At 39.6% G+C, this 18,530-nt stretch overlaps 1 protein-coding gene across 3 annotated transcripts in view; it reads left to right on the plus strand.

Moving 5' to 3' along the window:
- The window catches only part of ANKS1B (ankyrin repeat and sterile alpha motif domain containing 1B), a 449,446-nt gene that overhangs the window by 270,105 nt on the left and 160,811 nt on the right, over positions 1 to 18,530 (plus strand). For all 3 annotated transcript variants that reach the window (XM_035901046.1, XM_035901047.1, XM_035901048.1), the window contains one exon: positions 9,238 to 9,336. In XM_035901046.1, coding sequence (XP_035756939.1) covers positions 9,238 to 9,336 — 99 coding nt within the window. The remainder of the gene's footprint in view (positions 1 to 9,237; positions 9,337 to 18,530) is intronic.

Below are 18,530 nucleotides of genomic sequence, written 5' to 3' on the forward strand. Positions count from 1 at the left end.
CATGGAAATAAATCACAACAGTTTGTATAAGAAAAATCATATGTAACAGAAATCTCATCTGTCTGCAGTGGGAAATGACAATACCTTATTCAACCCTGCTATTCTTTGTGCCTGCCTTAGCAAACAAAATCTGTAGGATTATGTTAAAATGGGTCTGAACATAATGACTGTATTTAGCAGGCAAGCCTGACTGTGTATTTTCCCCGCTCCCTTTTAATTTTCACCTAGAGGAAGTTAGTATATTCCAATTCCATATTAGCTTACGAGCTCTCTTACCTTTTACCCTTGCTTCACTGCTACAGACCAAAAGCAGCATGGTGGAATGTGAAACACATTTAAACATAGCAAATCAGTGATGCTTAGAAAACACCATTAATTTTCCAGTATTTCTCATTTTGGGGATCTGCTTCATATTTTATTATATTTAGTAATACAATGTTAAACAAAACAACGAGTTCAGTTGACCTAACTGCCTCCAATTACTAGCAGCTAGGTCCTGAAAATGGTTTGAACACCTGAAAGTTAGGCAGTGCCTTCATTTTGCAGTGCAGAGTGGACCCCAAACAGCCAGGTGAGGCTTCCGAGACCATATTAAAAATGCAGTTGGCTGCAGCAAATGGTGAGAATCACCACACTTGACTTTACCATTCCTGTCTCTAGAAGCCGTACCCCTACAACTGAATTAGGCACACAAGACCCTGCATAACTTAATAGGAAGAGAAAGGCATTTAAGAAAGGGGTTTGCAATGCTAAGCAGAGGAAGCCAGTAGGGTACTCCAAAGCAGGAGTTATATCTGAAAGTTTTGCTTCCCTTTGCAGCCCTGCATTAGACACCATTTGGAGGCTGGATTTCCCATGCTTCTTCCTAGATCTTGACATCCAAGTCATCCCTTTGGGGGACAGCTGTCTCACTGTTTTCTTTCAAATTACAGTATGCACCAGAAGCATGACTCTGTAGCTCAGAAGTTAAGATACTTGGTTGAAAGAAAGTCCTGAATTTTTAGCTTTTTCTCTGCTTTTTATATTTGGCAGTCACTAGATGTAAACCAGAAACATTTCTAGCAACAGCACAGGAAGATTGACTTAGCACAGCCAGCTGTCACTGATCTAAAGGATAACATTCCTTTCTGGCTAACTGACTAAACTTCACAGCAATTTAGTTTAAGCAGGACCAGTGAACGATTCCTCCTCAATCCCAGAATGCCCTTTCTTATCCATTCTTGCATAGCTTCCTCTCTTTTTAGGAAATTCAAGTTTGAGAAAGACACATGAATCTGATCTCCCGCCTTCTGCATGAATTCTCTAATGGCTGGGCTGTGCTATGAGAAAGAAAGAGAAAGCGATTCTTTGTCCTTCCAACACATTTGTAAGAAAGAGCAGCTCCCAGTTCACACCATGCTCCTGTGTGTCTGCCTTGGGCACGCTCTGAGACTTCCTACTAGATCAAGCTCTGATGGCACCTAAGAGGGGGACCTACTTTCTAGACTCACTTGAAGGTCTGACATGGTTTCCAAGCTGCTCCATCTGCTCAGAACGGAGAGCTTGAACGTCAGGCAGCCCAAAGGTAAAGCTGCCGGTGTGAGCAGGATTCAGCTGCAGGCAGGAGATGAACAAGTGCTTCCAGACCTCAGTCGTAACTTTAGGGTGTAAGTGTGTGAAAGCTTAAGTATTTTCTGGAGCGTGTGTTTTCCTTGCTGCTATTTCACAGGTCCTGTCTGTGAATAACCTATTTTTAAGACATGGATCCTGCCCAGAATTTTACAGTCGAAGTCTTTGACTCTGTTTTCTACTCTCCGGATTGATTTGGGCAGCTCACATTTTAAACAAAATGATGAGGGTTGATAAAAACGTGAGGAAGGAAATACTTCTGTGAGGCATTCTGGGAGGTGAACAAAGTTTTAACATTTATTACAAAAAAAAAAGTGTTAGCTCCAGGGTTAAACAGAACTCCATGTTACGTGCAGAGCAGGTATTCAGCATTTTTGTTATGTCTGCAAACACCGTGTTTACCCCTTCCTGCGCTCCCCAAACTTACACACTTTCTGGAGAAAGGAATATTTTTCTGAGAATTTAGAAGTCTGTTAATTAGCTTGCAGTAATATTGGTTTTAAAGTGGGTCCTTTGAGAAATTTAGCATCTAAGCTAACTAGCATTTATCTCAAGTAATCTGAATAATGGCACAATATAGACTCTCTGGAATTTTCATTACTCAGATGAAGTGAAATTATCTTCACAATATACATTCGAGACATTAAGATGTAATTTAGGTAAGTATTAATAATTATTTTATTGAATTGTTATGACTAAATAGGCAGACAGAGTTGGGTCAACAGCATTAGTAATTAAGTGGGCCAAGTGCAACATCAGAGGTAATTTTTTCAATTGCCACCTTATCTGTGCAGCTAATTTGCATGTGACAATTGTGTTCGTTATAATGAATCAGTGCTACAAGGAAGAGGGATAAAAATAGCAGAAATTCTTCCTACAAGGATCCTTGTCCCAGCTATCAGTATTGTTTAATTATCGGTATACTTCAATTAACTACTACTGTTGTGTGAAAGGTCTGTGACTACATGTTCATTTGAATATCACTGTTTGAAAAGCTTTTGATGGCACTGGGTACTTCAGGTTCTCTTCTGGAAGAGCTGAACGTGAACCAGAGAGAGATCTTTAAAACATAGGTAGAGTGGGACTAGGGGCCTGTTGGGGCTCCTTTTTAAAATTGACCCTGCTTACATCACCTTCTGTCTTTGCGCATAGTTTGTAAATTAGGGCTCTGAATTGCTATCACCTCACTCATTTATCAGTGAAATGCCCTTGTTTAGTTAACATTTCAATAGTAGTTTATTATTACTTCCTGACAAAATTACAGTAATATGGAAAACTCTTCCAGTTTTATCTTTGGTTTTATGGGGGTTTTAGTTACTAAGTCATAAATGTAAAGACTGACAGTAGAGCAAGGTGAGGATTGAGAATGAGTATCAGTATTTTAAAAGCAAAATCATTTTGGAAGAACGTTATCAAATGATTATTTTGAAACATGCTCGGTCCTTTCTTCCTAACATGTTTTATAATCAGTCTCTTTTCCCCAAGGCAAAATTTCATGCTTCCACAGGGGATTTTTCTAACATAGTCTTGTCAGGTTTGTAGGTGAAATATCAATTTCTGCAGTATCTCCAGGAATCTGATAAATCTTTCTGACCTCAAAGTACAAGTTAAGCATTTCACTCAATAATCATTCTTACAGATCTTGTTTTCATGTTAACAGTGGCAATACTAATGAGAGGCAACCTTTTCACTCATACTGAAGCTTGCTAAACTCTGGTCGTTTGCCAGTTCTTGTTTGGAAATGAAATGTGTGACACATTGCCTGAAATTTTTTCACTGATAAGAAGCAGTTTTCATCATTTCAAACTACATTTCTCTAGTCATTTCTTGCAAGTCTCTAAGCAATAAACTCTTTTACCTTGTGGAAAAGCTATGTTGTGATGAAAATTTATAAACCTTGTGGCATATAATTTAGACAACAAAAAAGAAAAGTCTTGGTTATTTTATGTGTCCTTAACCATTTTGTGACGTGTCTTTAATTTGTTCCCAGCCAGAGGACTCTTGAGATGTGAACTATTTCAAGGGGATGCAGTTTGGAAGGATATTAGGATTAAGTGGGAGAGAAGCAAAGTAAGGGGCTGCTTTAAGTGAGCCGTTGAGGATGTGCTTCATAATAGTCTTTGTTCCCACTGGTACCAGTTGCCTGCTCCCTTCCTTCCCAGTTATGCATTTGGGGTGGAAGGAATAAGGAACAATAGAGTTCTTTGGATGCTGTTGGTCTGTTTTCTGTCTCTGACTTCAGTCTCCAATCATGTATAAGGAAGATCATTCCCATCTGGTCCCATCCTGCTCCCGCCTCTCTTATCTGAGTGGTAGGAATTATAGTACTCTCAGATACCCCAGCTAACTGTACCACCTCCCAAATTCCCTTTTCTCCTTTCTGTGCCAAGTCATATTTCCAGCAATCCTGAAAAGCCAAGTATGATGCCTGTTAACCCAACTCCATTCAGATCCCCCCAGCTGTGCTCCTGAAGTGTCAGGTCTCAGTCAGCCAGGGTGAGATTCAGTGCAAATACAAAATGTTGATGATGGAGCTGATTACTACATTGGAAAGGGCAAAAGAGAGCATATATTGCTTCCCAAGCAACAGAAGTGACGCAACAACCATGCTACCCCATCAATACCATATTTACCTCAGAAATCATCCTTTCCTTACCCACACCAACCCTGCTCTTGGGCAAACCAATTTCCAGTACACCAAAAGCATAAAAAGTTTACCAGAAGTTGTTGCCACTTCCAGTAGCACTTGACATCTCCAGCTGAACTTGGTCTTGATAATGGCTGCTCAGCAAATGAATTCAACTCAGCCTGATGGGTAGCAGCTCTTACACAATTTTAGGCACCAGATTCTCTACTTTTCCTCCTCTAGCTGACATAGTTCAGCATATAAAAAGCTGGGTTAGTTGCCAGACTATTGCCAGAACTCTCCCAAATCTTCTATTTCTTATATTAAGAATCTTTTCTTTTGCAAGAGAAAAAAAATATTCAAATGCAAAATTAATTTTCCTTTCTCTTTTTTTTCCAGCCATTTTTTACTCAGTTTACATAGAGCAATGCATATGCATTTACCTCCCCACTGAGGGTTTTTTTCCTTAATTTTGATTGCAATGAAAATCTATGAAACCTCTCTCTAACTTTTATCAGGCTTTTGATCTATTAGTCATGGTGAAGAGCAAGAATAAGACAAAAAAAGGTATGCAGGTGGCTTGTTCCCCATCCCCCCTCTCTTCCAACTTCAGTGGTTGAGGTTTCAGATAAGTCTAGTGATAAATCTTCCAGCTGTTTTAAAGCTTCTGTACCATTTTTATTTTACTTAGGTGACAGAACCAGACATTGGAATTTTTCACCATAGGTCTCATGTACAGAAAATGTATGAAGGAAGATTAAAAACATAGGTACAAAAGGGGGGCAATGAGAAACATACAGTCATGCCTGCCATCTTAATATGTTCTTCTAATCACCGTATTTTATTATCTTCAGGGACAAATCTTCAAAGTGCTTTTGTTCCTGCAGGATGAAGAATGTGTATTGGTCTTTTAAATTTTTTTTAAGAATCTTGAATGTTGTTCTTTTTTGATAGTAAACAAAGCAGTCTACAAGTTTATGAATCTTTTGCTTTGATTGGATTTTAGAGGTTCTTTGAGCTGTTTAATATATTAAAATTGGGCTATGTTTAATAGAGGTTGGGGTTTTTTTGCTATAAAACTGACATGTTCCAGATTAAATTGTTTTCTAAAGATTCTGTATATGTATACAGAGATTCTGTACTTGCATACATTTGGAATCTGGTATAAAGGTCTAAACCAGCATTTTCGGGGAAGGCTATATTAACTTCAGGTGGAGAATGGCAGAGGTGATTATGTGTGGAACAACCCAACTAAATGCCAGTAAAATCTTTATCTCATAGCATACCATTATGTATTTTGCTCTGAACTTATTTATAGGAACTATCTCAGATTTTGGCAAAATTTCTGGTTTTTTTTTTTTTTTTTTTTTAATTTTGTTTTTTTTTAAATTGTGTTGTTTTTCATATGCCTCCAGTCTCCCACATGCAGAATCGTTTTTCCTTCCTTCTTGAGCCCAACTGTTCTGTGAAACTACTGCCGCCTTACTCAGGAGATTGGCTTCCTGTATGTGCTTACAGGGGAAAAAGATTATATTCCTGAGAGCTGTGCAGAACCACAGATCCCGGGGGATGGGAGGCAGCAGCTATACTCTTTCCTAACTGGAACTTCAGAACCAGAATCTAATTCATAATTAGACTATCTCTTTTGCATTAACAAGACAGGAACTTCAGCTGTGTAAGCTGAAGTGAATGAGATCTGAATCTGTCCTAGTGTAAGCAATTTTGATGTATTCTTATTGCTTTAATTCCGAGAAGTAAGTTTTCCTTCCAACTAGGTTTTCCTATAGACTGAAGAAACTGCAATATCACAAAGCCTCTTATGTTTTTATTACATAATAAAAGCATAATAACCCCAGTAGAGGTTGTTGTCCCATATCTCCTGTTATAAGAACCAGTTCTGTATATAAGCATATCAAAGTTAAATCTTTGGACTCAAACTCTCTAGGTGTCTACTAGAATAATTTCTTTTTGGTGAATGTTTCAGCTAACATAGCTATTTTTAAGACTGAAATAATGTGAAAAGACATTCTTGCATTAATAGTAATTTTAATTACAGTTACCATGTAATCCCTGTAAAGTTAATTGAGGTTAAATTTGGCCCAGCTTATAACAAATGTGTGCATGGCAGCTAAGAACAGGGAGGGAATTTCTCCTCTTGTCTCTGATCTGCTGCTCAGTCTCAATGTAGGAGCCTATGGCAGGAGGCTGGAAGAGCACAAGAGGAGGAATGAGGTAGAAATAGAATCAGGGACTGGGATTAAGGGGAGAATGGGAGCAGACGCTAGGGAGATAGGAATAAGGGGGAGTATTTCTTTCTCTTCACAAGCATGTCTGCAAAACAGAGCAGCTTTCTACTACTATCAGTTTACTCCTCTGTGTTAAGCAACAGTGGGTATATACCAAGTATCTAAAGTTTCCTGGTTTGCTCTTGTGGAAGGATGAAGAGCTGGTTTAGCTCCATGGCAGGAGACAATGAAGTCTGTTTTCCAGGAGGGATGAGCGTCTGCTGCTGTTGACGCTGATGGCAACACACAGGAAAAGCTCCAAAACCCAAGCACACTGAAAGACCATGTTGTTGCCTTCTCAGACAGGGGACAAGGAGGGAACATGAATTCCCGACTTTCCTGAGTTTTAAATATTTGATTTTGTAACCTTGACATACTTTGAAAAAATGTATAATACCAACTGCAAAGAAACAAAATATATGAACTAATATAGAAGGAAAAAACAGTAGTGAAGAATTAATAAAATAATGCTGTCTCTGCTATGCAGCACCTCTGTGCAAATAGACAGGATTCTTTCTGTGCCTCAGTGTTAGTTGAATTGGGTTTTAAGCATTGCAATATTTAAAGCTGGATGCCAAGGTTACCGACACCAGTAAACAGCGTGTAGTAGCTCAGTGATGAGTATACCGTGATTGTGTGTAAACATCATGCAATGACAAAAGGTGAAATCTGAACAACAGTGAAATGAAGTGAAAGCAATGGCTGTAAACAATATAGCTGCATGTATTAAAATGAATGAAAATGTATAGTCTTTGTTTTGGACTGGATCCTCAGTTGGCTCAGGTTGCTTAAATCCATTTATGCTAGTTATTTCCAGCAGCTGGAGAATCCAGCCCAAAATACAGGGTTTTTTTTCCTCAGTTCTTCCTCTAAGTTTACAGCCTGCTTTTGGTTATTAGAGGAGAAAGGGAAAATTATATTTTGTATGTGTTTACCAGGGAGATGAAGGGGGTGTTCACCCCACCTCATCACTATCACTGTTTGCACAGCCTGTGCTGCGTGCTCTCTTTCGCCGTGTGATCTACTTAAACCGGCACGACAGCACAGCTTCTCCCTTCAGAACAGGTCTCTGCCTGCCCCTGTTCTGAATGCTGCACACAAATTCTTTCAGGAGATGATTTGCAGACTTGTAGTCTTAAATCATACCACTTACTGTGAAATATAATTTTAAATGTAATAGCTTTGCAAAGTTGCCATGATTGCCTTAAAAAGACCTCCCCCAGATTTTGCAGGATACTTTGCAGAGTAGCACTTGAGAGTCCTCAAGAGTACATCTGTAAACTAATCAGTCCATCTGAAAAGAGTGAAGATTTAGCAGCTGAACACGGTGAAGTATTGCATACTCCAGTGCACTTCTTGAAAGCAAGCTATGTTGCTGTGGGACAGGAGATTTGATATTCAGAAAGAATTCATATCCATTAAGCCCTGATTCAGCAAAGTATTTAACCATGTTCTGTTATGCACCTATTAGCTTTTAATTTTGCTGCTGCTTAAGAACTCTACTGAGTCAGAAGCAGCAAGCCAAATGGAAAGGTGATGAAGTTTTTCATGGATTTGCTCACGTAAAGCCTGTTTCATGATTATGTTAAATGAGTCCAAATAATAAGAATTCTTGCTTCTAGCAAATTAGTGTCATGAAACTCCAACAGGCGTTAAGAGTTCAGACAGGTCATCTGTTTTTTGCAGGTTTTGTTCACAACTGTAGCAGTTGGAAGCTTTTTAAAAATAATAAATAAAAAAAAAAAGTGAGTTTTTGTCTGAAATAAGGTAGTCTAAAAAAGCAATACAAGACTTCCAGCCTACTTTGAACCGTCTTGATTTGATCCCTGGCTGCAGTGCCCTTTTTGAGCTGCTGTTGTGTATCCTGTGATTCCCAGTAGTCACTGCCAGCTAATCAAGTACCTTAACCTTCAAATGCTGAACTTGCTATCTAGGTGGTGTCGGACTCCTTGAACCTAGGAATCATATTATCCTGTTTGTGGAGCTATAGGTCCTCTCCTACTGAAAGCAGCTCCTAAGAATAGAGGCTTAAATTGTGGAGTCTTATTTTATACTTTTGTGGGCACTTATTTTGTGTATTGTTCGAACAGATGGTCTTTTTCAGCTGTTTGCATGTTAGGAGCTATTTGACCTGCCCGCAAGCAGGGAGGTAAGAGCAGTGATGGGTAAAGTTAGGACTGCACTGGTACAGTTAAATTCAGGGAGGTGGGGACTGTATGGGGTTTGTTGATACCACTCCCCCTCTTTGGTTTCTTCATCATTTTACTAACAAGGAACTAAATAATTTTATCCTCATCCACTCTGCTCATCTCATTCTGTGTCAGTTCTGGAGAAAAATGGACATCATATGTAGCTGAGTGAGGTAGGAGGAGAATGAAAAAATGAAATTTCTGAACATTTCTCTAGTCATGCCCTTGGTTTCAATCAAATGAAAAAAAGGTTCACATCTGGTATTTGGCTTGAGTGAGAGCTACAATTTCTCCACTGGCAGTGCTGCCAGCAGTATAATAATTGTCCATGAGTTCAAATGTCTTCCACCATATTTTGTCATCGTGAAAATGAATGCAATCATCAGTAATTTATGATTCTTGTCAGATACTGTAAGTTAAGCGAAAGTTCTCTTTTAAACACAACAGAAGGGCTTGTTTCAGGCTATTGAAGGCATCTGCTATTTTTTCATTTTTATTCTACGGGTTTTTGTTTTGTTTTGTTTTTTAGGGAAGCAACGTAATGGAGGACCAGGATCTCTTGGAAATAGGAATCCTTAACTCTGGACACAGACAGAGAATACTCCAAGCAATCCAGCTTCTCCCAAAGGTATAGTTTCTGTTATTATCCAAGTGAGGGAACTAAAACCTACAGCTTTCACATTATTTAAAACGCTTTCTTGAATGGAGATAAACAGAACTCTCTACTGGTTTTGTAAACATGTGTTTTGCATATGCAAATGTGGCATAACGTAATGTCATTGCATTGGACTCACTTTGTATAGATGTAATTGACAAACAAAGCAAAGGAGAGTAAAATCTGTAATTTGAAGTGATGGCTGTTTAGAATTTATTTTAATTATTTGGGGCTTTTCGATCTGTTTATAGACTGCCATTACATACATGTAAATAGGGCTGTCAGTGGATCCCAGATGTTTGTCTTCATGTAGCAGTTGGCCTGGAAATACTTTGCCCCTTATATAAGTATTCTTAAAAGCCTTGGATGAAATAGTGTTTTCCTAATACGTGCCTTTCATGTAAGATGTGGAGACTTCCTGCAGGTTTCATATTTAATTTGCTGCTGTGTACATTAATTTTGCTTCTCAGCTGTGGACAGAATAACTTTTTGGTGCTAGCTGATCTAAACTATAGATTTTAAAATCAGTGATAGGAAAGGATTGTCCCTATATTTTGCGTACCAGAATACATCAGTGGAGGCTTCTACTAGCATTCCAAACAAGAGAGCTAGTGGGCCTACCGTGAAAACTTACTATTTGGTTTTGGAAAGCTCTATAAAGGGAATGAATGAGAAGTAGACACCAGTAAGGCTCAGGAGGCTGCCACGTGTGATGCAGATACTTAATGCAAGATACTAGGGCAGGAATAAAACCTAGTATAAAGTGCACAGAGTGTTCTGGGGGCAGCATGTATAGAATAATTGAGGTAAATAGAGATTAGTCTGCTTGCAGTTTGATAATACTGGAGAATGGGAAGAGTGATTAAAGCACTTTTCAGTCTAGAGCATGAGGCTGACATTGCTGGAAGAGGCTTTTTGATGCATCACGGCTTACTTGGATGGATCACTTGTAAAAGAGAACAAGGGTTTCTTTCAAATGGTAAAAATTAGAAGTTGTGAACAATTTCTGCATCTGGATGTGTTAGTCAATCCATATAGAGTACAATATGAGTCTGTGCACTGAAACACCAAAGATTATTAAAGACAATAATATTCCACATACCATATTAGACAAGTGAAATAAAGGGTACAAGTAGTAGGGTATATAAAAATAGCATTTAATGAATTGCAATAGGTATTCAAGGTTTAACTCTGAATTTATGAATTTTTTAGCAATGCTATCATTCAACCAAAGTTTTGTAATCTTAATCCCTGCTCTTAGCCACTGATGTATTTTTTCTATTTTTCATACTTCTTAGGGAGATCATCTCTCTTGTATTCTTGTTTAAATTTTTCAAAATGAATGAATGGATTGATTGTTAATATATCATGATTTGAGTGCTAACTGCACTCAGTAACTGGTGTTTATGAAAACATTGTTAATAATGTCTGCTTTTGAAGAGCATACTAGTGCTGAGACCAGATTCTGTCATAAAACTCCAACCAAGGTCTTTTTAAAAATGTGCTTCATGTGAGAAAGGAGGACAGACTCAAGATCTAGAGATACTCTTGAAACTGATTGAGGACAAGATGGTTATGTGGTTACTTGGAAGAATCAACATCTTCTGAACCAACAATAATTAAGCAACACAGAATGGCTTGAAGCATGGGCTGAATAATGGTGAGGTAGTCTTTAGCAGCTTCCCTGTTCAGCTAGATAAAACAGCACTTAAGGACCATGTTTTTAATGTGTCTTTGATGCAGGGATGTTACACCAAAACAAAGGCAGTCGAAAGCTGAAGCTGTGCATCACATTTCTTCACTTAAATGACTCAGCAACGCAAGAGAGCTCACATAGTAAAAATACATAGTTTCCTATTCAAAACTGAGTTCTCTGAAAGGCACAGCTGTTGGAATAGTTATGGGGCCCAAAAATTGGGATCATGGTAAGTTTTGTCTAATGTCACCCACCCTTGTTGTATTCCCAGTAGTTTGATGAAGAACTAAAAAACTTTCCCAACCTGCAAGGAACCGTGAAACATTTCCATACAGCTATTTGTTTGTTGATAAGTTCAGCTCTGTCATCATGCATTCAAAATAGTGCATACCGTCTAAATATTTTAAGATCTCAAACCATAATTGGAGTCTCACTAATTTCAATCTCATTAGATAAATATTCTTTTCATTTGTTTGTTTTGAACATGTACCTCTTTTCTGTTCCTCATTTAATTTAAAACTTGATGACTCCTTGTGTTTTAGTACTTAATAACATTGCTGATGATGTTATTTTTAGTTTTACAATTCATGTTTCCTGTCTTGTGATACTTTTTAACTCAGATTTTGAGGTGGAAGTTCAGTGCTTTAAAAAATCTATGGAAAAACAATTCCTTAGAGCCATATACTCAGATAGTATTGAGTAAGTTTAGAGGGTAAAAATGAAGCAAAAAATCAAGGTTTTAAAATACTCTTTTTAAATGTCTTTTTTTTTTTTTTTATTCTCATCAATATTAATCTCTGCAGCCTGAAAATACAACAGGCATTCAATGACTGAAAAGAAAGACTGTCTTTTTTTACTCATAATTGCTGGCTTCTTGATGAGTGATGAATTTCTGTATTTCAAACATCAGAGGCCTGTTTAGGAACCACTTTCTAGCTTGAAGTAGTTCTAAATAGGAAAAAACCCCAACATATCTGTCCAAATATAGATGAATTAATCATTGTAGTTTCTTATGCAGTGTTTAACCAGTATAAAAAGGTATGTTTACCAAGATTTCTCAAAATATTTTTCCCTGATGAGTCTGTTTTTGAGGACAACATTTTGTAAGAGGGTAAACTGGTATGCTTGTAAGAGATAGGCAGAGTTGAAATCTTTCAGTTAGATTTCTGCTTTTTGAAATACCCTTTATTTTTTGTCGGATTGGAGCTAGTAGCCCAAATTCTCATTTTGCACTAATGTAATTTAAGTTATTCAAGTTTCACATTAATATTAACTAGAGCACTTTATGGCTTATTATTATTAGATAAGGGTAAGACACTCCAGTAGAAATACAATTTGTAAAGTTAATTCTTGAAATGGCAATATTTTATACATGCCATCAGTCTTTAAGCACATTTCCTAGCAGAGTTTGATATTGCATTTAAGATTTTTTTGTCTGAAAAGAATGAAATCAATAAATGTTTGGAGAAGGATTTTATATGTTTTATTAAAGGAAGTCGAGAGGTAGAGACAACGTCTAAAAAGATACTGAAGTTGCAAGTACAAGGACTTGAGAAAAAAAAATAATACTGAGAAAAGAATTGCGTGCAGGATATGCTCAATTAAGTAAGAAAATAATAGCAGCCATAACTTAACATTTTAGCCACATTTAAGTGACATAGGAAACCTAAGGAGCATTGCCAAGTTATTTCAACATCCATAACCTATGTGCAAGTGAATTCTCAATGAGTTCCTCAAAAGCTAAAATGTTTTTGAAAATAGGAATTATCCTATTTTATCTGAGAATTTAGATAAGAAAAAGGATTGGGTTTGTGTGGGATGCTCAGTGTTCTGAGCTGGGCTTCTTCTCCCAGCGCATAATGGGAACATATTCTCTCATTTGACAGATGGAAGAAAGTTGTTAGCTGAAAGCAGCTTTCTCCTGGCTTCAGAGCTATTCTTAAAGTGTGCAGCTTGTTCCTTCCTGCATGGAGAGGTCTTATCACAAAGCAAGTTTGGGAATCTGTAGCAGTGGTGTGCAGGCAGCCAGACTCTTTCCTGGGTGCTTTGCAGAACCAGACAAGAAGTAGGATATAAGGAAATCCTATTCTCTTTCTGTGGCAACTAGACTAGGGTGACAACCTGAATGAGCTGACTTAGACTTTGTTCACATCCTTTTGTCTGAGAAAGAAGACATGGACAATTGCTTTCTGGGAGTATTTGCTGGTGTGGCTGTTCTGCCCCAGCCTTCACCGTTAATTTGTTCATGAGCTCCATAAGGACCACTTATGGGATCCACGTTCCCATCTGCAACCTGTCTGCAGGCAGCTATAAACCACAAAGACTACCACTCAGTTGTCCCACACCTTTACTCGTTGAGGCATATTTATGAACAGAGTTTCAGGTCATCAAAAGTACTTCCAATACCCATGTGGTCCATAATTCCAGTGCTGGATTCAGAGGGAACACTAGCATCTTCTCTATGGGCAGCAATAGTGTTAACATCATCTGGATAGTGCCTGCCTCTTGGGAAGTACTACGCACCCTCTGCATCACCAGGTCACGAGATGATACCTATCCAGAAATGGAGCAAGTACCCAGTTAACTGTAACACTGTCACATCCTGTATGAAAGGACACTATGGCTTTTGCCATCTGGCTGCAAGATAGCAGGCTGCATAACAGACTGGACACAAACATTTCCAATGTTTTCCAAACTATAGGTCTGGGCTGTGTTCGGCATAGCCCCTGTGAGGACATAGTTAAGTTAACTTTTTAACAGACTGAAATAGCAAAGACCAGTTTCTTCAACACCATAAGAATGTCCCTTTGTTCTCTTTGAATCTTCTCAGAGCATCAAGAATGGTGCTTGTTTCCAGGCTGCTGTACCTTCCCAGATGAAGGGAAAACCAACCAGGAGTGACTGTAGTAAGACAAGGAAAATTTGATTAACACCAAATGTCTTCTGCAGTGTTTCAAATGTAATGGGAAGATTCCAGAAAAATGGATGTCTGTCCCCACTCCCACCTCCACACAAAGGGAGTGGAGATGTCTTCATGGCCTCTGAGGCTTACTTGCTTCACCCATTCACTCCTCAATGGCACTGGGTTGATAGATATATTTATTCTGCCTACCAGTGTGTGGCTGTTAACTTCTTTCTCCAGTGCTACCTGGAAACCATGCAGGCCATTTCACTATAAAAAAATTCCAGTTGGAGCTGCTAGAACATGGTTGGTGAAGTGGGAAGAATGAAAGCCTGACAAGGCCTGTGTAGGTGACTGCCATGACCTGGGGAGGGAGGAGGAGTAAGACTTGAATACAGCTAGAGATTTAGAGCTGACCAGGTCAAAGGGTACTTTTCTATGTTCACTCTCACCAAGAAACCCTTCTCTATGTCCTCCTCCATCTCCTGCAGTGACATAAGAGTTTTTACCCCATTGCCTCCCACTTTTCATCTATCAAGGGAAATGATTCATCTCCCCTACGCTTTTGGTTGAAACACTCCATTCATAGAATTACTCTCCCTTTTCAGTCTTATGATGGGCTGTTAGTACACTGTATTCAGGGGGTTGTGCCCCAGAGGGTCCCCAGCTGTACCTCTTCAGTCTCAGAAATGAGCTCTGCTTGCACAGCATGTTGTGGCCAAGTTCTCTGTAGCTGTCTCACACGCAGAGGTTCAAAGGTTGCTGGAGAGGCACCAAGGTGGCCTCTGGAGGTACCATCAACAGCCCATGCCTCGTAATCGCTGCTGCCCAGCCCCAGAGAACACACTTGCTAAGACATCCAGCATTGAACAAAAGCCAAAAATTGTAGTGACTGATGACACAAACCTTTCCCTGAGGCCTGGCACATCCCACTGTGGACTAGCAATGACAGAAACTGGTCAGCATGGCTGAACGAAACAGGCAAGAGCAACACTTGCAGTTGTGGGAAAAACAGAAGAGGTTCCAGCAGTCACCACAGCCTGTTGCAACTTGAACACCTAGAAAGGATCTGCAAGAATGAGATAGTAAGAGTGCCTATCCATGGAAGCAGCGTTTCTTCCTCAGGATTGGCCCTGACTTCTTTATCTGTCTCTGGTTGCTTCTACAACCAGATTTTTTTCCAGTTTTTGAAAGTACGCCTGTAAAGCTGTAGCTCTGTGCACTGAAGTACCAAAAAATACCCACAGGACTGGTTTTAGAAGTTATACTCATAGAAACCCTTGAGATCAAAGGCCATAGCTTCCACTTGGTGCACAAATTCCAGATTTAGGTCTTCTTAAGTTTGTATTATATGCAACTGAAATGTCCTGAATTGTTGCGTGCATCACCCTCAGTAATGAGACCTGTTTTGCCCTTGTCCCAAACATTGTGTCTGATGCAGAACTATGGAGCTCTTTTCAGTCTTCTGGATGTGGATCTGTTTAAATTTTTCCAGAAAAAAACATGTGTGTGCACACATCCTTTCCTTTAAATCCAGAAGATAGATTCCAACTGCAAAAACCATAGAAAGGGTGACTATTGCAATGCTGGCAGTCTTAGGCAGGAAACTCTGAACTCAGTTCATGTTATTCTGGACTTACCATCAGGGCAGGATTCTGAATCAGGCAGTGCTGCGAAATGAATGTGCCTATACTGTCTTTTTATAGTAAGCTCCACAAGAAGATGGAAGGTTTTTGATTAGCAGAAAGAAAAGTCGAACATTATGAGAACACAAGCTTGAATTGCTAACTTGTTACATATGTGACAAGGTAGATGGAATAGAAAACTAAAAGGTTGATATACAGCTCTTCCTCACTGACTGATTTTGCAGGCAGGTCACAATTTTTGCTGCTTTCTCAACAGCAGCAAATGCAAAATCGTCTCAGGTCCTCAGGGAGTTGTGTCTGTCCCCCATGAGAGTCTCTGCCCCTGACTGCAGGCTCAGTTTCTGCACAGGCGCTGCAGGCACCAGCTCCACGTGGTGCCCCTGTGCCAGCCAGGCCCTGTGATCTTCTGAAGTGTTGCTCTCCCGAGCCTTTTCTTTCACCACTGCAGAGGAGGACTGATCTCCTCTTCCAACACCAGGGGTCCAACTGATCACGTTTGTAAAGTACATAATATATAACAGACAACTCACAAAGACAGGAGAAAAAGAACCGATACACACGCACACACACAGAGCCACACACCCATTACAATCATCCAGAATTACTCAGATTGGTAGTTGATAGTTTCACACAAGTTCCCAAAAGTGCTGCCTAAATCTCTCAGGCCAGCAGTTTAAAAGAAAGCATTATGTGCTTGCTAAAAAAGATCTTTCTTGCAAGCCAACATGAGCATAAATTCACTGCAATCATAGCCACCTTTTGAAAAGCTGTGAAAGTCAAGTCACCTCTTTCTCCTTATACAGCGGATAAAAAGCTTAATTTTAATGCACGCAGTGTTGAGATTCACCAGATAGTGGTATTACCTGTGGAGAAAATAGCATTAGTTCCCCATCTGCCTGAGAAGATCAGAGAAAACTCTGATAGTCCGTGTTAGTGAATTCACCTTGATGCTTCTGGTGCATATGTGATTACTTTGAAGCTCCATTTGTGTTTATTTGCCTACCTTTCAGAGACAAAAACCTAAAGTACCTTCCATCCTAATGTAAAATACTATATAGATATAGCAGTGCTGCACCTGTAAAAAGACTGGTGTGCAATCAGTCTCTTGTAAAGGATTTCTCAACCCATTAGGATGCTACTTGACATTACTATTTTATTATGAGAAACAGCTCTTTCTGGCTTCTGCTTTCTATTCATTTCAAAGGAAGTGATACTAGTGATAGATCAATGGGACCTAGGAGAGAAATCTCCTATGGTTTTTGTCTTCTTCTATGCTTCATTTATATCATATTTTCTTAAACATTTCTTTTTCACTAAATCCTATGGGCTTCATTCCTAGCCTTTTCCATAGTCAGCATGCTAAAATCATCTGCAGCGAAACAGCTAACACCGATATTGCTCTTTAAAGATAACAACCGAATGAACTAGTAGCAGTGTGCAGAAGAACAATACTGCCCCAATTCATGAGCAGTTAATATTTGAAAGGCTGTCGTGACTTGAAGCTTAGAGATTTTATACTGCTCTGAGTATGCACAGAGCTGCTTAGATGTTTGACACCACTGGTACATGTGCTATAGCTGGTGCAAAACGATTGAAATATTATACATGGAAATACAGTTGCTAGATTGGAGGGGTTTTTTCTTTAAAAAAAAAAAAAAGCAAATAGCATCAGCAAGGAAACCTACAGGGTGTAAAGGATCTGTGAGAGGAGTCTAAGATTGTGGTGCAGTATAGAAAAAAAAATGTGAACAGTTTGAGAGCCATGACCTCTCAATGGGCACTGGGATAAGATGCAACTAAACTGCAGCTCTAATAAAGGGACAGAACTTCCAGACAGATATTTCAAAGTGGTTTGGTTTTTTTTTCTTTAAAAACTCCATAACTTTTTATAAGAAAAGCAGATACTATTAATGATACTGTCACGTCTAGATAACCAATCTGTCTGTCAATAAATATTTGAAAGGAAGACATTCAGCCAGCTATGAATGACAGTTAATAAGGTAGTTGATGTTATTAACAGGCAGAACAAAACTTTCCATACGAGAGGATGGATACTGAAAGTTTATTAATTTTCATGTATTGGACACATTTTAGAAAATCTGTTTTGGTTTGGATAAGAGATTGGTTCTTGGTTCATAGCAAAACAAAATACTGCTTTTGTGCTGAAACTGCTGGCAAATCTTCTAGTTCCGAGATTAATTTTCTGCAATAGGAGCAGCAGGCCGGGGCTGCCCCACCAGGGCAGGTGAGCCGGGGGCTGAGGGGGGAGAGCGGGGCAGGCAGGGAGCAGCCACGCAAGGCAGGCAGGGCAGGGACGGTGGCAGTGACTGTGGGCAGCCACGTCCCAGGGAAAATCCATAGGGAGAGCATGGGACAAGGTTGACTCGGGAGGGTGAGTCAGAGGGTGAGGATTAGCAGGGTGCATGGCTGGGCACAGATGTACCTATGGCATAGCCTGGGCGAGTGTCAGGGACACGGACTTGAGCTCACATGCAGGTCCTGCAGAAGGTGGGGTGGCCCCAACCAGGCTTCTTGCTGCTCTTTCTCACACACAGGTCTGATCCAAGGCTATGCAGCTGCACCATGCCCAACATGGCCTTGAACACAGGCAGCCAGATCTCTGGCACAGGGAGAGGGAAAATGCTTGCAGAGCCGGCTGCTGCCCAGCAACAGGCCGAGGTATTTTCATGTAGGCTGTTGAGTGACCCGATGACAATTTTGTCTACTGGTACCAAATCCAAAGAGTGAAATTGTCACATACATTTCAGTTGTTCTTGGCCATTTGCTCATTCGATTGTTCACTTGCATTTGCTTGCCTGCAGCCCTTTGCAACACACCATGGTAGAGTGATATCTATTTTAACAACCCTTGTGAAGGAGATCTCCAGTGGGAATTGAGAATTCAGAAACTCCCATGCTGTGTT

Source organism: Egretta garzetta, unplaced genomic scaffold (assembly GCF_000687185.1).
Source record: "Egretta garzetta isolate BGI_Z169 unplaced genomic scaffold, ASM68718v1 scaffold38, whole genome shotgun sequence".
In the NCBI taxonomy this organism is placed as follows: domain Eukaryota; kingdom Metazoa; phylum Chordata; class Aves; order Pelecaniformes; family Ardeidae; genus Egretta; species Egretta garzetta.